The sequence below is a fragment of the Cebus imitator genome, unplaced genomic scaffold (genome assembly GCF_001604975.1).
Source record: "Cebus imitator isolate Cc_AM_T3 unplaced genomic scaffold, Cebus_imitator-1.0 Scaffold30, whole genome shotgun sequence".
NCBI classification, from domain to species: Eukaryota; Metazoa; Chordata; class Mammalia; order Primates; family Cebidae; genus Cebus; species Cebus imitator.
In genome coordinates this window covers 2,637,328-2,659,507 of record NW_016107345.1, presented here as the reverse complement: position 1 = coordinate 2,659,507, position 22,180 = coordinate 2,637,328, and the positions used below count along the sequence as shown (strand labels likewise).

Below are 22,180 nucleotides of genomic sequence, written 5' to 3'. Positions count from 1 at the left end.
TAACCCTCATGTGTAAAAATGCAGACAAGAATTGAATTCTTTCAATTTCAAAGAAGTGGCAGAGAACATGACCTCTAAAGCATCTCCTTGGGACCTCTCAAAAGCAACCAACAAACTTGTTAGAATCATGAATAAAACAACTGGATGCTGCCCCATGCAGGCTCCCTCCCCTCCACCCTTCCCCACCCCGTCTCCCAAATGCACAGTGATGACTCCGTGTGCATTACTAGCAAACATTCCCATAGCTATGGCTAGGATGCAAGCCAAACTGACCCTCTCTCTGCTTTTCCCAGCTTTGGATCTCAGCCTAGGAAGAGTAACCACCAGTCAGACAGTAGACCTTAGGCAGAGGCAGGTCAAGGGAGTTAGCCAAGGTCCCACGGCCTGTAAGCCCAGGCCTGCTCACCCCTTAAGCTCGGTATTTATGCATTTTCCATCCAGACATCCAACATTTATGGAGCACCTGCTGGGGATTCTTCAAGGAATAAGACAGACAAGGTCTCTGCCCTCACTGGGTTTACAATCTAGTTGTGGGGAACAGCCAGACATTAAATAAGAAAAGGGGAGGAGAGAGCACATGGACCATAAGGAGAAAATAGCCTTCTCAGTCATGGGGCCCCCTGCACTCCCTGGTTGCTGGCTAGGGGGTACAGGTATGGAAATGATGCAGTGAAGATGTGGCTATAAAGGAAATAATGGGAAGTTACCAAATGTGGTTAAGATTGAGTGTCGACTTGATTGCACTGAAGAATACAAAGTATTGATCTTGGGTGTGTCTGTGAGGGTGCTAACCCAAGTAGATTAACATTTGAGTCAGTGGGCTGGGAAAGGCAGACCCAACCTTAATCTGGGTGGGCACAATCTGATCAGTTGCCAGGGTGGCTAGAATAAAAAGTAGGCAGAAAAATGTGGAGAGAGACTGGCTTAGCCTCCCAGCCTGTGTTTTTCTCCCATACTGAATGTGTCCCGCCCTTAAACACTGGACTCCAAGTTCTTCAGTTTTGGAACTTGGACTGGCTCTCCTTGTTCCTCAGCCTGCAGACGGCCTATTGTGGGACCTTGTAATCATGTGAGTTAATGTTCAATAAACTCCCCTTTATATATTTATCTATTCCATTAGTTCTGTCCCTCTAGAGTGTCCTGACTAACACACCAGGAGTGGTCGATAACAGCCTTAAGCAAAACAGGACATAATCAACTAGACTTGGCTTACCAGCCAACACTAGAAACTTTTCCGGAGAGATATGTTTCATCTAACGATGATTTGCACATTTTAAGTTTCATTTATTCCATTGATGGTCGCCGTGGAATAGAAAAAAGGAGAGAAAAGGCCAGGGTCAGAGTCAGATCACAACAGCACAGGTTTCTAGGCTGTAAGCCCTGTCTGGCCTTTGAACCTCAGGCCACCTTAGTTATCCCTGAAACTCAACAACCCATAGGGGCAGCAGATAAAGTTACAGCTGAGCATCTGCTGCCAGCTCATTATCTGGGAGTTACTTTGACTTGCACAAGGACACACCAGGTTCTTTCCCCAAGGGTGCCAAGCCAACATCCCTGATCTCCAGGTCTCCTTCCCATACCAAGGCCCTGGAATAGGGCCGAGGACAGGAATCTACCTGCATACATGGCCTTCTTCTTGCTTTAGGAAACTGCTGTATGCAAGCACCTCGCAGGTACCTTGGAGTTGACTTTAATGGAGCACAATGAAGGGCCATGCCTGGATCAGCTCATCTCTCCCTACTTCATTCTGTGGAGACAGACCCATCCTCCTCTGGGAGCTGCTCCCCTTCTCATGCCAACCCCATGGCCCAGTGGAGGCTGTCACGTTGCTCCTCCAGGACCCTGTGCCTGCCTTGCTAACTAGCCCAGGGATGGGGACCTGACTCTAGGCAGCTGTGCCAATAAGGGTCCTTCCCAGGAAAGACAGGCTGTTCCACGTGGAAGACACTTTTGTACTGGGAGTCAGGTGGCTTCCAAACCCCTCCTTCCTACCATCTCCCTGCTTGTGTGATTTGGCTTTCGGCCCTCTTCTGGTTACACAGACACCTGGCAGATTACCTTTGGGTGTCAGGGATCCAGAGCTTCCCAGTAAACGTGAGCAGGATGAGGCTGAAGTGTTGGCTCAGCTCTGTCTCCATTGCTCTGGGCTCAGCTGCCATGTAAGTCACCCCACTGACTATACCAGCAAGGAACCTCTTGGGGCCAAGGTCCAGCTCCACCATCTATTTTCTACCTTCCTAGCTCCAGGGTGTGCCTTCAACACTGGGCTCCAGGGTGTGACCTCAACTCTGGGCTAGTCACTTCCTCAGGGGACTATAGTCACTTCTTACTTGGAACTCCACTGAAGTCTGTCCTCAGTTGCCCCGGCTGCCATGGTTCTGAATGCAGGGAAGTAGCCTGGGGCTAGGGACTGCAAATGAGCTACCATATTAGAAGGATGTGAGTTCATGTCCTGGCTCTGTTACGTTCTAGCTGTGTGACTGGGGGCAAGTATCTCTGCCTCTCTGTGCCTCATTTCCTTCATCTGTCAAATGAAGGTGATGATACCTACAGATCAGGGTGATAGTGATGATGATGAGATACCACCTGTGAATGGATTCTGGTAAGGGATCAAGAAATGCTATTTTCAATTTTAAAAAAGTGAGCGGGACATGGTGGTGCTTGCCTATAGTTCCAGGTACTCGGGAGACTGAGGCAGGAGGATTGCTTGAGCCCAGGAGTTCGGAGCTATAGTGAACCCTGATCACACCACTGCATTCCAGCCTGGGTGAGAGAGTGAGATCCTGTCTTATAAATGAATGAATGAATGAATGGTGTTTTCTACACCCATCTCCTGGATGTGATTATTCCTGTTTCTTGCAGGCTCTTGAAAAGTGCTCCCTTCAACTTGGGATCTGGAAGGGATATTGAACCCCTGTGTCCTCCCCTTCACAAAAGCACAACCAGCCAATCTCCTTTCCCCTCTTGGCCACCCCAATTTTAGCAGATTTTCTGACTCCCTTAAATACATTCAGCTTATCTGAGATAGCGCCTCCTCATAGGCTAAAACACCCCCAGTCCTGCCACCTAATTTCTCCAATTTCCTCCGCCCAATAATCCAAAAGGCTCTTGAATTCTCTCTCCTTCACAGGTCTGCCAAGGAATAATGATATGGTCTGTCATTCCCACAATTCCCTTAGCGCTCATCAACCCACTAAATTATCTTAAATGCCCACCCTGTCTCTACTCTGTACTGAATTTTAAAAGTGCAGCGTAACTGTCAAATGAAAACCAGAACCACAACGAAGAGCCCACAGTTGTTATCTGCCTCTCATCATCTGCATTTAAAGGCTGGAGTGGGAATCATGTTATACAGGTGAAATGGGAAAAGTGAAGCCCACATTTGTAGACTTTGACACACTTGGTTTTACACAAACAAGACTGATCAAACAGTTGAATCTGCTTTTCCCATTTTGATCTATCCACTTTGAGCCGCAATACACAGCTTTCTTGTTTTTCCTCATTCTTGATGTTGCCTCATGGTGAACCACATTAGGTCAGAATTTATTAATTACTTCTGATATGCCTGGTAGCATTCAGGGAGCCAGAGAACTCCAGCAGAGTTCGGGGCTGGGCGTATCCTATCAGGCTGGAGCTCTGCTCCCTGTGCTGTTTGCAAGCTCCATCTCCTTCTTGACTGACCCCTTCCACTGACATTTGCCTCTGAAACCTAAGTCCACCTACTGCTTGAGCATGGGGGATTCCCCCTGTGGACTAAGCTTGAACTCCAGTTGCAGCCTCTCAGAGGGGTCAGGAAATGCCACACTCTTCTGGGAGCTGCTGGTAACTGGCCTTATCCTAACAAGGCCATTGGATTAGATGATGCAAACACCAGACTCCAAATCAAGACAGAAACTAGACATAAGAGATGTCCATGCCTCCAAAAAGAACCAGGAAAAAACCTGTCTCCTTAACCTTCTTGGGTCATGAAGGTTATGATCCTCATCTTTGAGAATCTGATAAAAACTACTGATCCTCAACCCTGAAAGAGTGCCTCAAACACAGTCTTTTCAATTTGACTTTTGGGGGTTTATAAGACCCCTGAAACCCCATGGGACAATGGAGAAGTCCATGGGTTCAGGCTGAGAACAGGTTTTCAATTTCAATACTCAAGAAGAGAAGAACACATTTTCTTTTTTCAAAATGAAAAGGGATCTTTGGATTTCATATAAACATGAGTTCATCCTAAAATAGTCATTCAACACTGAAGTATAAAAAGAAAAGGATTTATCATCCATAAATCCTACTACCCAGAGAACCCTACAAGGAATATTTCAATGTATTTGAGTAGCTGTGTGCCCTGCCAGAAGCTAAGCATGTGCTTCTGTCCCTGCTCTGGTGGGAATGGTGACGGACGGTCACTCAGGCCCAAGGACATTGTTCTCTCTCCCCAAGAGGAGCAAATAAGTTTCCTGTGTCTCAAAGGTCTGCGCCCCACTGAGGCCACCAAACCAGCAAGGTGTCCTTGAAGTTGGGTGGGTCATCTGCCTTCTGTGTAAAGGCTCAAAAGAGACAGTCAGGCTGGTCATCTGGCTATGTCCTGGGGGAGGCACCTCAAGGAAAGAGAGAATGTGGCCCAGGGTGGGGCCTGCACTCTCAGGCATCTGGACATCCCACAAGAGCTGCCCCACCCTCTGGTGGATACCTAGGGTTGGTGGGGAGGGGCAGACCACTGGCCAGTGGATTCCAGCCCCTCAGATGACATGGGGAAAAGAGAAGGGCAAAGAGAGGCAAGAGGTGATGCTGAAGCTCCAGCCAGATAAATCCTAGAGAGGGGCCATGCATCCCAGCCACTTCCCCCTCCCCTCCCACCCGAGCCCACCCCTGAACTGCTGCTTTGAGGCACAGAGCACATCTGCAGTGTGTGTGGCAGCCACACTGGCAGGAAGGCAGGATGGTGGGGAGGGCAGGATGGTGAGTCAGTCACAGAGCTCTCTCCCAGGTGCCCGCCTTACTTCACCCTCATGGACAGGATTCAGATTCTGCCCTTTGAGGCTTCTTTTAGATCAGCCTCTTTCTTCCCTCTCGCAAGGTGGGACTGCTAGTATATGACAAGGCTCTGCCTCTGATCAGCACTCACTTCAAGGTGGGCTTCGTCCTTTTAATGTCATTAGCATGGGGCCAGAGCCCTGTTGCCAAGACAACAGGGAGTGAGTGGGGCCTGCGCTGGGCAGCTTGGCTCAGCGGGCACACACTCCGCCTGTGAGGCTCCAGCTGGCCTCACGCGCTCCCTGCAGTGGGTACAGCCGCGAATCCTGCAGCTTTCTATTCTGTTCATCTCTTCAGTGGGTCTGGGAGATCTACAGGCACTCTCCTGAATTCACTAAATTCTTTTACTGATGCTTTCTATTTAGTATTGACTCCTGCTGACTCAAGACACACACACGCGCGCGCTCACACACATGCACACTTTCTCTCTCCCCCCCACCCATAAAGGTACCATATTTTTTTTAGTTTAATATATTATGCACAACCTTCCAGGTCAAGAGAGACAGGTCTACGTGATCACGAGGTAATGGAGAAGTTGCTGTTGTACACGTCGGTTGCCTTCTCCTTTGTTTCTTATTATAAATGGTGCTGCAGTAAACATCTTTAAACAGATATCTCTATCACCTCATCTAATTATTGGCTAAAACTTCTTTAAGATTAGTAACTAAGAAGAAAGAAGGGAGGGAGGAATGGAAAGAGAAAAGGAAGGAGGGAGGGAATGAGGGAGGGAGGAAGGGAAGGAGAGAGGGAGGTCCTTATTTTTACACCCTGAAAGAAAACTAGAAATGATCCACAGACATAAATGTGTCCATACTCAGCTTGCAGAAGAATCTGCTACATGATACTCTCACCTCCCCCTTCCAATGCATCTACAACATGAGCTTAAGAAACTGTCAGAAGTAATTTTGTCACTCATCTACGGCAGTTATTTTTTCACCCGCAGATATTTAACTCTATGTGGCAGCTGGATGTAAAGCATTCTGAGGACGAGCAAATTAAAACTCCTAGAAATCAAACAGAAAGTAAAGTCTTTAAGAAAAGGACCAAAATTAATAAAAAATACAAAATTGAAAACTTTGGTCACAATGATGAGATGGTGACATCACAGAACTCTTAGGTTAAACATGTAAACCTTCATTTTCAGTTTCTCATACTTTTTGTCTCCAGCTCAACAAAATAAAAGCCCAGGAGGAAGTGCATTGGGACTTTTAGAATAGAGGACACAATACTTTAGACTCTGGGCATCCGAAGGGCTTGCATATCCCCAAACCTTTTCCATGAAGCACACTAAGATTTCATGAAGCTCCGGATTCAAACATACCACTCCATGGCTTTTCTCCATTGAACCTACACAGGGCAAAGAGCAGGGGGCGGCCACGTCTCCTAGCTACGTGGCAGGACCTGGCTTCCTCACAGCTGAGCAGCTCACTTTCCACTACTTTCATCCACATGTGTGCCTCAGCAGAATCACTATTACCAGGTACTACAGACCTCAGGGGTCCCTGCAGAGTTGACACCACAAATGCTGATGGCCGTCTACAAGAGTGAGCAGGACTGAGGACACGAGGGTCTGAACCACCGAGGAAGGTGTCACAGCACCCTGGCACCTGTGAGGGCTACTCGCTTACCTACTCAGAGGCAGTTCTATGTCAATGTACACACTGTTCTATCAAGCATTGTTATTTTCTTTCTTAGCGGGCATCAGACTGGAAGCAGCACAGAAAAAGGGAGGGGATACAGGGGATCAGGGTCACAGGAAACATGATAGCTCTGCAGGTAGGAGAGTTCCCAGGGAATCTATAGAAAACACACACGTGCTCTTTCCCGCACCCCCACTGTCTCTCACACACACAGCTGGCTAAGTGGGGCCTCCTCAGCTGCCCACCTGAGAACTTCTAATCCTGGCTTCCAGACCACTCCTGTCTTTAGGCTCTCCTGGCTGCTGCTATTCTGTCTCCTTTGTGGCCCCTCTTCCTCTGTCTGCCCAGATTTTCTTCTCTGGCTCTCTCTTCTGTCTGCACCACAGGGGACAAATTCAGGAGCTGACAGGGACTAGGCAGGTGGGCGCTGTGGCGACCAGGAGAGCACCCCCCTGCCCAGGGAGGCAGCCCCAACTCAGCTGCCCGGCTCCTGCTAGCGGTCTCTGTAATGCACTGTGGGCCAGGTTGCTGGGGAGTCTGGCTTTTCAAAGAAGGGCTGGAAGTTTATATGAAATTGCCTAGTTTTAAAACATTGGTAAATAAATTTAAAAATCTAAAAACAGGGGTTGGGCCAAACAAAACAAGTTCACAGGCTGTTGCCCTGGAGCAGCTTCCACATGCTCCAAGGAGCCCTGGTCCTCTGGAAGCCAGGGCTTCACCGGAGGGAATACAAAGTCCCCAAATGGTGGCTTCTGACAGGGTCTTTCATAGGCCTCAGACCCTGAGGTCCACTCTTGGGCAGGACACTGCATCCATGGGGCCCACTGGGTACCTCCAGTGACGTCCATGCCCTTCAATGACTCCTCCCAGCCTGGTCTCCTTCCTGCTCTGCCCCTGCCTGTCCTGCTGCCTGGGCTCTGCCCCACTTCCCTTCTTGCTCGGAGTACTTTCCCTGGGCCTCTCTCTTCAGACCCAGGGAGCCACCAGCCCTGCATGGTTGACCTCCCAGTCTGTGTTCTAAGAATTTACTTCCACCTTTGGCAGACTTATCCCAGAAGGAGATGAGACAGTTATGTGAATGAAGGCATGCATGAAGTATCTACTGAACTACCCGAGCCGGACTCCTGGGTGCCGTGATAGAGTCCCCCATTCCCCATCATCCTGGCTCCGTGACACCACTCTATAATTAGCTATAGAGTTCCAGAGCACTGCCATGACGTCTCCTGGTTTTGCTTCTTCCTTTCAGGGTCAATGCCTTCATCGGGGCCACCCTCAGCTTGTTGCTAGATGAGCAAAACAGTCTCTGAGGTGCCTCCCAGCATCACCTTTTCACCAGCCTCTGGAGTGCTTAGATTTTGTGTGCATTAGACTCACCCAGAGGGCTTGTTAAAGATGTAGATTTCTGGATTCCACTACCGCCAAGATTCTGATTCTATAAGGAAGGGCACAAAATATGCTTTTTTTTGGTTTGAGAACACGCATTTTGACAAGCTTCCCAGGTGATTCTGATGAAGGTGCTTTGGAAAACACGGTGCTGGGCTGCAGTCTTTCCAAGACACAAATCTGATGGTGTCTTCCCTGCTTCAGCGGCTCTTCACACCCTTCAGGATATAGTGCAGCGATAGGAGGTAGGTCCCAGACTTCATTCCAATTTCAAAGCTACCTACAGGCGACTCACCCGGGTCTGTTCTCTCTCACTCTTCCTTTGCACATTTGGCCAGGAGCACCTGTGCTCAGTTGCCTCTTTGACCACTCCTGCCTTCCTTAAAGGATGAACTCAGATGCCATCTCTTTTAGGGGGGTCTTCCCCGACTCCAAGCTGGGTTGGGTTCCTGTGCTCTAGCCTCTCATACTACCCTTCCATAAACGATCTTGAATTCATTTGATTTAACAAACACATATGTAGTGATTACTAGGTGCCAGGTACCGTTCCAGGTGTTTTATAAATATTAGCTTGCTGAATCCTTTGGCAACCCTATGAAATGGGAACTATCATTGTCCCATCTGGCACAGAGTGGGTAAATAAGTTTCCTGAGGTCACATAGCTGGTATGTGGCGGACAGGGATTTGATCCAGGCATTCTGGCTCTGGAGCCCATGTTCTTTCCGACCCCACTGTGCTGCTGACTCTCACCTGTCCCAGCACACAGCACCCGGTCTTCCAGGGGGTCTACTTGTGATTCTTCTCCACTGGACAAATAGCTCCGGGCCTAACACACAGTGGAAACTAAAGCACAGTCGCTAAAGAACAAAATGTCACATACTCATGTCACTGGATCAATGAGAAAAGATAAAATTCAGAAAACCTCAGAGTTTAAAGAGACTTTGAATGGGATCAGACTCAATGACCTGTCCAATATGCTACTCTTCAAAGAGCAGCCCTCCAGAGCTGGCAGACTCCAGTGACAGAGAGCACACTATCCATTCCACTTCTGCATGGCACTGACTTTCAGGAAGTTCTACCATATGCTTAACTGAAATGTCTCTCCGTGTTCACCTCCTCTTGCAGAGAGGGCCCTTCAGATATTGACAACAACCCTCACTCTCATTTTTGCAGGTTAGCCCTCCACTTTTCCTCTTTTTCCACTGGGAATCTGAATCTCCAGTTCACCCTCAGCATTGCCTCTGAACCTGCTCTGGCCAATCAGGGGCTTGCCCAAGAGGAAAACCCCAGATATGGGTGCCATGTGCTCAGTATAAATTAACCCCATCATGGCCAATGCACTTTGCTTAAAAACAAATACATGTGTGATATATTTCAAAAGCTTTCCCCACCAAGTGGCTGAAGTAACATAAGCTCTGGCAACTTCCAGAACACCAGGAACCCTGGTTTCTGATGATGGTGCACTATGATGAAACTGCACTGGTTTGCTTAAAAGGTTTAAGTCGGCTATGCCTCCACGAGCCAAGGGTTTTCCCACACCGTCTCTGTTCTTACATCAACCTTGCAAAGCAGCAATAATTAACTCTATTTTACAGAAGAAGGAAGAGGACACACGATAGCTTAGCAGGGAAGCTGACATTCAAACTATGACTCTAGAGCCTGCGAGCTCCTGTCACGCCGCCATTTTGGAAATGCTGGTCAGAACATGGAGAAATGAGCATAAAATCAGCATTAGGGAAATGCAGGGGCCAAGGAGGGGAGTGAGTGATTACAAATGAGCACAAAAAGCAGAAACATAACTCATGATTCCTAAGTCTTCACATCCTGACAGTCTTTCCTTGTTGCACTAAAGGAGTCTTTTAATTTGAAGTTATTTTTCCACTTGTATGTATTTTAACTGCAATAACTAAAAATATCTCTGCCTTGCCTGTTTCCTTCTACAATTCAAACATCAGGAATTTCAGAATGTCTCACCTTCTAAACACAAAACACTAAGGACTTGAAAACATAAATGGAATTATTTTTATTAAAGACTATTACCATATAGCAAGTCACTAGTAGCATTTAAGATGAACATATTTTGAGAAGCTATAAACAGTATCTTAATCTCTTCTGTATTCCTTACTACTTCCACCTCCATAGTGCAGAAAAATGTCAAATACACATAAGCACTTAATAAATATATGTGGGTTCACTACATACTTTCTATATCCAGAGGAAGATCCTTATTTAAGCAATCTGATTTTTGAATCGTAACCTGGGCCATTTCTTTTTCACATTCAAAACATCAGAAAAAAAACTACGAACAAGACCAAATAAAAGATATGATCATTTCAGACAACAAAGCCTTACTCTTGAAGCATGAGAAAACCAAGTTATACTTGGTTGCCTCAAATATGTTACTTAAAACAATCATATGTGCTAATTTTGTCTTCAAAAATAAGTAAAAAGAAATGGTAAAGAATAAAAGTCCATGTATTTTAGGATAAGAATAAGAACGTAAGTGTTATGTAAGCGTAAGCCTGTGCGTTATGAATTAGTACTGTTTCTTACAGCATAATAATAAGCAACCAATAAGGCAATTAAATAGATGGAGCAATTAAACTCCATTTCTACAGAAATGGGGAAATTTCAAAGTTACACTTTACCTAGGAGAAGAAGAGCAGTAAGAACGTCCATATCTTAATATCCTTCCGATCTCCAACAAGGTAACCAAGAATAAAGAGCTCAGACCCAGCCAGGCTAATTTACCCTGCAAAATTTCCCTTAAAAAAAGTATGGCTGAAAATTGGCTTTCCTAAAACAGAAGGTACTTTCAGAAGAGTTATATAAGCAAAACACACAGGCCAATTCAGTGACGTGGAAAGCAGCTCATGCAAGAGAAGTGCCACAAACACAAGTAACACACATTCATGTCTCAGAACCTGTCAGCCTCTCAAAATAAAATCAGGGCTGAGTGTAACATCCTACCTCTCCAACCAAAGGATGGAAAAGTTTTAATGAAAGGTTATGAACAATTAAACTACTGAAAACCTTACCACACTTTTTGGAAAGGATTCCTATTTTACAGCTCATTTGCCATCTGGAATATTTTTAAACTTCTCATGCCCACCTTCTTTTGACCTCTTTTCCAATTCTGGAAGGATGAGTATTTTTAAATCTCTTTACTATTAGAAACAGCCTGTCATATGCACCAGATGTGTGCACAGGAATATGTCACAATTGGAAGTGAATCAAGGAAATTTCCTCAAAGCCTCTTCTCTTCAAACCACCCCCTCCTAGAGCCAAACCTTCCCCACGCTCCTCTGTACACTCACAACATCCCACTCACCCAACCACCTGCCGGTCTTTCCATCATTCAAACTGCAACAGAAACGCCACCTCCTCATACAGCTGTCCTGGATGGTGTGGGTGCCAATTGCTTGTCTCCCACCCATCAGGGTGAAGTGGTTAAATGGAGAGAAGCAGGTGACAGCAACAACACAATTCCTGGCATTGCATAGATGTTTTCTCAGCTTCAAATACACAGCAACAGAAGGAAAGAAAGTTAGGGTCTGTCTGCTTTTAGAGCAGGCATGGATTCATGCATTCAGCACATTTACAAAATATTACTATGTGCTGGGCAGTGCTGATTCCTGGGATACAGAGAGAAACAGGATGTGGTCCTTGCTCTCAATGAGAAGACAATCTGGTAGAAGGAAAAGACACAAGAACTGAAAATTATAATACTGTATGGTTGGTGAAAGGAGGGGGCCAGGAGTGGTAGTTCACACCTTGTAATATCAGAACTTTGGGAGGCCCACATTCTTACTACTCTTCTTCTAAGTAAACTGTGACTTTGGAATTTCCCCATTTCTGTAGAAATGGAGTTTAATTGCTCCATTATTTAGTTGCTTTATTGGTTGCTTATTACTGTGCTGTAAAAAATTTCACTAATCTATAATGCACAGGGTTATGCTTATGTAACACTTATGTTCTCACTTGAGCACAGGAGTTCGAGACCAGCCTGGACAACAAGGTGAAACCCTGTCTCTACAAAAATACAAAACATTAGCTAAGTGTGGTGGTGCATGCCTCCAGTCGCAGCTACCCAGGAAGCTGAGGCGGGAGGATTACCTAAACTTGGGAAGTCGAGTGCAATGAGCTGTGATCGCGCTACTGCATTCCAGCCTGTGCAACGGAGTAAGACCCTGTTTCAAAGAGAAAACAAAGGGGAAGGGGTGCAGAATGAAGGAAGGGAAGGAGAAAGGGAAATAGGTTCATAGACTCAGGGCATCCTGATGTATATAAAAGAAGCACCAAACCCTTAGGCGTTCATGGAGGAGAAGAGGCAAGGGCTGAAAGGGAAAGGATGAGAGGGAGTGAGGAAGAGAACACTCTTGGTAAAGGAGCACCAGGATCTGAGCACAGAAGAAACAGACATGGGCCACAGGAGGTCAAGGGGCCTCCCAGAAGACCATGGGCCACCACTGAGGGGTTGTCACTAAGGAGGTCCTGGGACCACATCTGTGTCTGAACACAGCCACTCTTGGGGAAGCTGTGGTGTGCACAGAATTGCGGCCTGGCCTGAGCCTAGGAATCTCAGCAGAGTACGCTGCATGCTGAGGCCCATGGCCTGGCTTTCTCAGAGTGCTCCTACCATGTCACAGGGGATTTCCGATGCAGTCCCTGCTGCCCAGGGAGGCGAGTTTGATACTGGTGACCTAACCTCCCCACCCTCCCCCAAACAACTCCAGCCCCGTGGCTGACTGAATGCTAAACAGACACCCAACTTTCAAGGACCCAACCAAAGGGCCAAATAGCTCTGCTCTGTGTACCTCAGCATAAGAAGTCAAGCAGGGCCACTCAGTGTCTTCATCTGGGGAATCTGAACAAAAAATTTGGGAATAACCAGCGCAGTTCAGGAGTTCATGCAAAAGTCAGAAAAGCACACAGAACACTGCTCCGTGGTTTAGGATCCCTCCTTGCAACTGGCTACTGTGAGCCCCAAAAACAGAAAGACTTCGTTGTCTTCAACCTCATTGTTCATTTATAAAACAAGGCTTCGGGACCTCCTTGTTTCCTACGAAGCCCCTACCCTCCCACAACCCGCAGTGCCCGGCTTACTCACAGAACTGCAGGCTGAGGCTCACAAATGCCAGCAGCGCAGCCAGGGCCAGCAGCAGCAAGAAGCGGTTGCGGAAAAGCATTATTAATTATTCTATTTTCTCTTCATGGTTTCACCTCAAATCGGGAACATGTCCTGTGAATAAAGCAGAGGTGATAAATGAAGTGTTTAGAGGTGGAAAACCAAGTTTGTCAACTGAAAATAATCTGATTAGCCCAGTCCCCTGGCAGGGAAGCATGCATCTCTAGCTGGAGAACAACAGCATGCTCTAGAGTTAGTCTTTGCCCCCAAATAAGCCCAAGTAAGAATGCACCCTTCCAGTTAGTAAGAGGAAACCAATTCATGAATGCTTTGTTTATCTGACATCAAGAGGGACTGAGATATTTTATAGACATGACCTTCCCAAGGAAAAATGCAAAGGATGTTTATTGAGAATGTACAATGTGTTGGACAATGACGGAAATTTTCACGTAGACTCACCTGGCTGTGAACTTTAACCTTTAAATCTTTAAATTTTTTTTGATGGACATTTGGCTGAAATGACCTTAGTCTTCTTTAATTGTAATTGTTAATCTGAACACCAATCCTTGCAATGTGCACCGCAGCAGTGCTCTGGGGGGTGGCTTGGGTGTGGAAAAGGATTGACTAGCTCCATCTGCTCATCCAGACCTCCCTTCATCCCGGACCACTGAGCCTATTTCAGCTGGCTTAGTGGTCCAGGGGTCTTTTGGGAGCCTCGTCCTGCCTATTCCAAATTCCTCTAACCACATTACAAAGGCACAAAAGGATTTTTTTAAAAGGCTAAATAAGGTCCTAACTGTCTCTTCTGTGGGGAAAAAAAAAAGACTACTATAACTTTTACCCTATCCGTTTTAGAAGTCAAGTTTATTTCCTGGTTCTCTTTGGGATTTTAAAGAGAACTTGAAAGCCATAATCTCTTTAGAAAAGGTTCTTAAACTACAGTTAGATTGTGACAGTAATTTCAAACTTGAATCTTTCCCCCATTCAAATATAATCTCCTTCAGAGACCAGACAGACAAAATCAGATAAAAGCTCATCTGCTAATGTGTGAGGGCTGTGTGACTGCGAATATCACTGAATATAGCCATTGAGCTGTACACTTGGGGATAATCCTATCTCAATAAGCTATACTATGAAAAGCATGTCTTTTGGGAATCAAGCAAGAGCCAGACTCCCAGAGCCCCCTGCCTCCCACCTCCTCCCCAAGGGCCCAGCAGGTAAGTTTGAAAACCCACTTGTTTAAAGGACCTGTCAGACTTTCTACCAAAAGAGAACATTTGCTAACAGACTGGTGAAAATGCTCTTGCACCTTACAATTGAGCCTGTGTGTCTAGCAACCAGCACCTCTGTTAACAAACAGATCCCAATTTCATTTTATTTATTTACTTTGTGGTTTTACAACTCCATCTGGCATATTTGACAATCAGCAGTTAGTTCTCTTGTACATTGATTGGATTTTTGAATGTGGTAACAGGTACATAGGTAACCAAATATAGAGCTTGTGTGTCAAATCTTCATCCTCATTACGTTTCCTGGACAGCCGCACAGGTGGTATGGGATGCGTCTTAGTCCTCTGGCCCAGATAGCTTTGTTCAACCTGGTATCAATGCGCACATCTGGAGTCCCCCTCTCCTTCAATCTCTCTGAGTGCTGGAGGGGCATGCTTCTTGAAGCCTCCTCCATGAATATGTTTGTGCATGTTGGTGGTGTATTTTCAGGTCACCATCTTGTTAATGACGGAATGGCCCTTCTTCGTGGGAGCCCTTCTCCCAGACCCAAGTTGGAAAGGAAGAGCTGGGGGGAAACGCTTCTGTCCCATGAGTCACTATCCCTGAGCAAGAGTCAGTGCCCCCATGCCCAAGCTCAGTACTACATGTACACGTGTTCTCCTGCACTTCCCTCCCTCTGCAGCTCTGGCTCAAATCTTGTCTTCAGGCCTCTCACTCTGGGCCTGGGAAGCCACTGTGCCAGCCTTGGGGAATCACCCACCCCCGGTTTCTGATGCCGTGTGGTATCTTTTGTGTCATCACCTCAGAGGCCGACCTGCCTGCTGGTTGCTCTGCTTTTGCTTGTGGGAGGTGAGGGCCTTGTTTCTGCTGCTAGGTTAGGTCTTATTCCTCAACCACTTCCTGCTTCCAAGCTCTTAATGGATTTCCCCCTCCCTGACTGGCAGGAGAGGCCACTGGAACAGCTAAGTATGTTTTGTATGGTCTTATTCGATACTACCTTTTCTTTCTTTCTTTTTTTTTTTTTTTTTTTGAGACAGTTTCGCTGTTGTAGCCCAGGCTGGAGTGCAGTGGCACAATCTTGGCTTACTACAACCTCTGCCTCCCGGTTCAAGTGATTCTCCTACCTTAGCCTTCCTAGTAACTGGAATTACAGGTACCCGCCACCACATCCGGCTAATTTTTGTATTTTTAGTAGAGATGGGGTTTTCATCACGTTGGCCAGGCTGGTCTCGAACTCCTGACCTCAAGTGATCTGCTTGCCTTGGCCTCCAAAGTGTTGGGATTACAGGCATGAGCTACTGCCCCGGTAGACACTGTCTTTTCATACGGGATTTGCCACAGCATTATTTAGAGTTGTCTTCAGGTGGTCAGGCGGGCATTCAGTGGCAATGATGGTTACTTGCTAAATTAAGTCTCCGTTTTACAGCATGGTAAATTTGTTGCAGTAACAGCCCCCAATTTTCTCATGCCCTTGGCATCCATGGGCTTACCCGGGCTTTTCCAATACTGACTTTTGGCTTGGCCAAGGAATTTGCTTTGGCCTATGGGACAATAGCAAATGTGTTACAAGGAGGGACCTGAAAAGTACTTACGCACTGGGGCTTGTCTTCCTTTGCTGCTTTTGCAACACTGAGACGGCAATGTGAAGACCCTAGGCCAGACTGCTGGGGGATGAGAGACCACATGGAGCCAAGGTCAGCAGTCCCTGCTGAGGCTCCCTTCAAACAACCAGTTTGCTGTGGCCACACCTGTGAATGAAGCTATCCCAGCCCACCCTGCTCCGGCCACACTACCAGCAGATGGATATCAGTAGCCTGTCCAGACTAAAAGAACTATATGGCCAGTCCCCAGAATCATAAGCAAATATAACGGTTGCTGTTTGAAGTCAGTAAGGTTTAAGGGCTTGATACAAAGCAAAAGCTAACTGATACAATAAGGAGGAAGTGCCTTGCATCTTTACCAGGATATTCTAAGCCAGGATCTAGATCTCAATATCCTCATCTGTAGGCACAACATGAAAATCTCCATCTTGTCTTCGTTCTTTAATATGCTGAGTGCTTTTTGGGAAAGAAGCTATATTTAGTTTTAGATTTAAATATGTTAGGTGAACCAGATGGCTGGGATCGTGTAGCTGCCTGACTGCTTCTAGTCTGCACTGCTGACATCTCCACCTGTCTGTGACTTTTCATTTGCTGAACAGTGGGACCATCCACCGTTCCCCCTTGACACTCTCTGGGGTCTGCACCCTCCCACTTCTGACTCTCCTCTGACAGCCTCTGGCATGGTCAGCGTTTCCATTATTTCTGCTTGTGCTAGGGACTAGTCTGGTATGATCACAGCCCTAAGGGTGTGTACACAGCCTGGCCAGAGGAACGCTGAACCCCGGGATAAACACATGCCTTCTTCTGGAGTCCATTTCACTAGAAAACTTGAAGATAATGTCAAACTTTAGTCTTAGATTTTAAAAAGGCTAAATAATGATGATAGGATCCAAAATTCACATGGATTTGAAGAAGTTTGCAGCTGAAGGTAGGACCCCAAGGAGAAGGTGTGTGTGTGTGTGCGTGTGTGTGTGTGTGCGCGCATGTGCACACATGTGCCTGTGTCCAACATGGGAAGTGGAGTGCATGGTTCTGCTGCTGTGGGTGTTTCTTCGCTGGGGACAATTCTTCAGTGTAAGAGACCGAAAGCAGCCCTAATGTGGTGTGAAGGACGAGGCTCCAGAGACTGGCAGATCTGTGTTCAATTCCCAGCTCTGCTGCTTATTTTCTGTGTGTCTTGACAACTGGCTCCACTTCTCTGAGCTGCAGGATCCAGCTTTTTAAATAAGACTGGGGATAGGAGCACAAAAGAGCAGGTGGCCGTGGGGAGCAAATCTCACAACAGGCAGAGCACGGCTGTCGAGCAGATGTGGACTATGTCTGACTTCCACACTCTGGAAGAATCACACAGACTCCTATGCCACGATCTAAACATAAGGATTCGCTCTTTCCCCAGAGCTGTTGCTTCTGCTCCATGCTGTGGCTCTGCTTTCAAATCCTGGCCAGTCGCCCCTTCCCTACTCACTGGCCCTAGCATCCATCAGCACAGGCAGCCATGTCAGCAACCACGTCCATGGCTCCTCCGTCACCACGAGCCTTTCTGGGGGCTGACTCAGCTGTTGTATCCCTGCCTTACCCTAGGTTTTCTAGCCTGGAACATCTGTCTCAGCTTCTGTTGGGCCCCACCCCAAGATGATGAGGTACCAGCCAACTGCCTCTTTCTGGCACTGTGGTCTAATCTCCAGCCTGAGTTTTCCAGACCTCCCTTTCCCCCTCTCCATCCCTCCCTTTCCCCCTCTCCATCCCAGGCAGGAGGCTCCTGCAGCCAATCAAGAAGTCGCGCAGTCCCTGGTTCCCTTCCTGCCATATTCCTGCACTTCTCCCCATAGGAACTCTGAGCCTACCCCTGGGGTCTATAGCAGCTCCTCAAGACACCTGGTAACACTCATACAAGTCATACCAGGCGACAGCCAGGATTCTGAGCCCAGAGCAGAACTCCCACAGCCTGCTTGTGCACAGCCCTAAAAATAAGATCCACAGGAAGATTCCCTGCTGCACCAGCAGGGTGAGGTGCTATGGGATTACAGCTCCCACATCTTCTAATCCCCAAACATCTCTCAAGTCCCATCACCTCCTGTGGAAAAGATGCTCTTGGCTCAATATGGCATCATGACCAATCCAATTCCTACAAATACTTCTGTGAAAACAACTGTTATATATCCAGGCTGAACATAAAATACTTATTAGTCCTCAGATGTCTATTGGGCACAGCTGCAGTCTCCTGTGCTAAACCCACTTGGTAAAAACATCTTAAACCCAGAAATTGAATTATTACTCTGAATTCCTGATGAAACAGCAAAAACCAAACAAAAATCAGAAAACCCAGCTAACTCAATTCAACCTTACTACAAGTCTGAGCCATGAAAAAAAGATTTTAAAATACAATTTTGAAATATAGTACTAGTTAATAAGCAGTTCACATTACGTTATGATGAACACCATTTCTGAATTAAAAGGAAAAAAGAACTTGTCAAAGGCATTTTTACAAGCTACTATTCTACTACCAGAGTGCCAGAGCCCAAGCCTTGGCCTAATTTTTACCTTGTTAGAGCTGACAATACCACACGCTGTCCTTCAAAGTGTACAGAATTTAGGGTTTTAAACATGACCACAACCGCTAGAAAGAAAACAAACTCATTTTGCCTTTCATTTGTGCAGTTAAAATACCATTACCAAGAATGGAAAGATGTTATTAAAGAAAATGCTTTAGACGTATTCCACGCGTTGATTTTTTTGGTCAGAATCATTTTGGCCTAAGTAAATACAGCAATATAATTAAAAAAAAATCTTCAAGTCTGCAATTGTGAACAAAACATGAGCCAAGCAAAGGTAAAAGCTATATCTTAATAGTTTTCCCTCTCCAAGGTCACATCAAAGTGCAGTTTAATTGCTAAATCAAAGATGCTTGCCTAAGAAAAACCAGCCTTGATGTCTGATGAAGATGGACAGATTCCAGAGCCTCCTGGAAACCCCAGGAAGGCACCTGGGATGAAGGGGTTGTGAGTTCATAGCAGTTATTCACGTTCCAGAGTTCTCCACTTAATTTGCAGGCTCATTCCTAAAAGCTGAAGCCAGTTCATACACTCATTCATTCAGTCAGTCAATTCAAAATAACATTTCCCGACAGCCACCAGGTGCCAGGCACTATTCTAAGTGGTAAGAACACAGGACACAGGATACAGGACATAGTTTCTGTCACATGGAAGGTCTCAGCTGAAAAGCACTAAAGTATTTATGGGAGAAATTATATAAGACCTAGGACTTGATTTAAAATATTCCAGAGGGGCTGTGTGTAGTGGCTCATACCTGTAATCCCAGCGCTTTGGGAGGCTGTGGCAAGCAGATCACATGAGGACAGGAGTTCAAGACCAGCCTGGCCAACATAGTGAAACCACATCTCTACTAAAAACACAAAAAATTCGCCAGACATGCTGGTATATGCCTGTAATCCCAGATACTCAGGAGGCTGAGGCATGAGAACTGCTTGAGCCTGGGAGGTGGAGGTTGTGGTGAGACAAGATTGCGCCACTGCATTGCAGCCTGAGTGACAAAGAGAAAGTCCATCTCGAAAATAAAGTATGTATACATATTTATTTATAATTTATATATATTACATATAATATACATAGCGCGCATACACACACACACACACACACACACACACACACACACACACACATTCCAGAGGGGATAAAAAGGCCAAGGGAAATAGATGAAGTAGGACTGGCAAAATGCTGACAACAGCTGAAGCAGGGTGACAGATCCTTGAGGGTTCATTATCTGTTCCTCTCTGCTTCTGTGTATGTCGGAAGTTAAAGGTTTTCTTTAGAAAAGTTTTTTAAAAAAAGGAAGCATAGAGTCTGGTGAGGGAGGCAGTGAGTAAACAGATCACTAGGCTACATGAGACCCGTGCTGTCAGGAGGAAGAGAAGACTGCATCGGGGCGAGGTTACGGCAGATGGGTCTTCTGAAGTTGCAATGTTGGAACTCAGTCTTGAAGAGCAGATCGGAGTTGCTGCATCTGTGACTGAATTTTAGGAAAACAGAATGAACCCAAGAGATGGTGTGAAAGGTTGGGGGGCAGGTACTGGGTTGTTGTAAAAGGAGCCAGAGAAGGGAGATGAGTCAGTCCAGGCACCATCCAGCATTGACACACGCAGGGAAGTGTTGTGCCTAGGGAAAGCCAGCTGCCCAGAGGCCACACAGAGGCTGAGCTGGGGCGCCCCTGCCATGTCTGGGTCTGTTTCTCCAAGGGGAGGGCTTGCCTGGCCCAGCACCCATAGTCCTCTAGTCAGGCCAGCTTCCCCACTCACCTCAAGATGTCCCATCAGTGGGAGCAGACAACATACTTACTGATTCTCACTCCCTCTCTGGAGTCCCCTCTGCGGACTAAGCTGACTGATCTATAGGATGGAGAGGGAAGAGGGGTCTGATTGCAGGATCTACACCAACAGGCAGGCCAGCCTGAAAGACAGGCCCACTTCACGGACCTATCCTTATTTTCAAGGGCCAGGGTCCTATCTCCTCCCAGCACCTGGCCTCCTTGGGGAAGACTGGACAGGGGCAGGCCCAGAGGCCTCCCTGCCCTTCTCAGTAGGGGCAACATGTGGAAGGATACTTAATAGCCATGAGGTGTGGCTCCCCTGGAACATTCTTCACCTTGCTGCACCACAGACCCTCCCAGGCACCTCTCTCCCCTGGGGGCTCTCCTCCTTAAAAGCAGCCTGTCTTCTACCCTAGGGTAGTGAGGGGTAATTGGGCCTGTGCTGCTGTCATGCCCAGATGTGATGTGGAGTGGCAACAGCCACCTCTTGGCTGTGGGGGAAACCAGTGGGGAGCTGAGAGGGTGATATGGTTTGGATGTGCATCCCCTCCAAACCTCAGGCTGACATGTGATCCCCAGTGCTGCAGGTGGGGCCTAGTGGGAGGTGTTTGGGTCATGGGAGTGGATCCCTCATGAATGGTTTGGTGCTGTCCTCCTGGTGATGAGTGAGCTCTAGCTCTGTTAGTTCATGTGAGAGCTTGCTAGGAGCAGCCTGGGAACCCCTCTCATCGTGCGATACACTGGCTCCCACTTTGCCTTCCACCATGATTGTAAGCTTCCTGAGGCCTCAGCAGAAGCAGATGTTGGCACTATGCTTCTTACAGCCTGCATAACTGTGAACCAAATAAATTTCTTTTCTTTATACATTACCCAGTCTTGGGTATACCTTTACAACACAAAAACGGATTAACACAGCGGGTGTGCTGATCAGTGCTGCAGAATGATCCTGAAGCAGGCCCTGAATAAAAGGCAGCACCAAACCCAATGTTCTTTGCCCTGCTTTAAGGACCTGTTATGATCTGGCCACACCTCACTAATCCCACCTGATTTCCCAGTACTACCCACAATGGGTTGTTAAGTGCGTGGGCCCAGCGGTCAACTGGCTAGGTCTAGGGCCCTGTGCTACCCGCTAATGAGCCCCAGTTTCCCCATCTATGAAGTGGGAACAATCACGGCCTATCTCATAGGTTGTATAGGGAGGGACTCACGGGGTTAAGATATGTAAGGAACATGGCACGGTGCCTAGCCTCTGATAAGCTCTCAGTAAGTATTAGCAGTGATTTTGGTGATGGTTTTAATACCCACCAGCCACATGTGAGCTACTTACCCTACTTCTCCCTTGTCTTTGCTCCCTCTCCCCTACTCTAGAAATAGAATCTCCACTGGACCATGCCAGAGAAAGTCAGAGTTTGAAGAGGTTTGAAATATCATCTGGTTCAAACCCCCTGGTTGACCTGAAGAGAGGCCAGGGCAGGTCAGAGGGCAAAAAGCCCCACGCTGCTCATGGAGGCTGGCCTGTGTGGCTGAAACCCTTGCTTCACATTCAGAGTGGTACCCAGCAATCTGCCCTTGCCATGTTCTTCTTCACTGTAGCAGACACACTATGTGGCAGATGCTTCTAACTGCCCCAGTGTTTATTCCTTCCGTCATCTTATGGACAGAACCCTCTGGGTTTTAGCTGGATACATGGCCATCCAGCTAAGGAGAATATTTCCCAGACTGCTTTGCAACTGTTTGTGGTGAGGTGATCAACGATCACATCAGGCTGCAAGACTGGAAGTGCAAGTGGCATACAATAAAGGCTTGAGTGATAAAAGTCAAACTCTTTTTTTTTTTTTTTTTTTTTTT

The 22,180-nt window shown here is 46.9% G+C and overlaps 1 protein-coding gene across 4 annotated transcripts in view; it reads right to left on the bottom strand.

The window, feature by feature from the left end:
- PXYLP1 (2-phosphoxylose phosphatase 1) overlaps nt 1-22,180 on the bottom strand; it is a 62,205-nt gene that overhangs the window by 20,935 nt on the left and 19,090 nt on the right. For 3 of the 4 annotated variants that reach the window (XM_017523723.2, XM_037736826.1, XM_037736825.1), the window contains exon 2: nt 13,162-13,293. In XM_017523723.2, coding sequence (XP_017379212.1) covers nt 13,162-13,240 — 79 coding nt within the window. In that variant the 5' untranslated portion in view covers nt 13,241-13,293. Of the gene's footprint in view, nt 1-10,699; nt 13,128-13,161; nt 13,294-22,180 lie in introns of those variants that run through there. The other variant, XM_017523726.2, reaches the window with a different exon arrangement.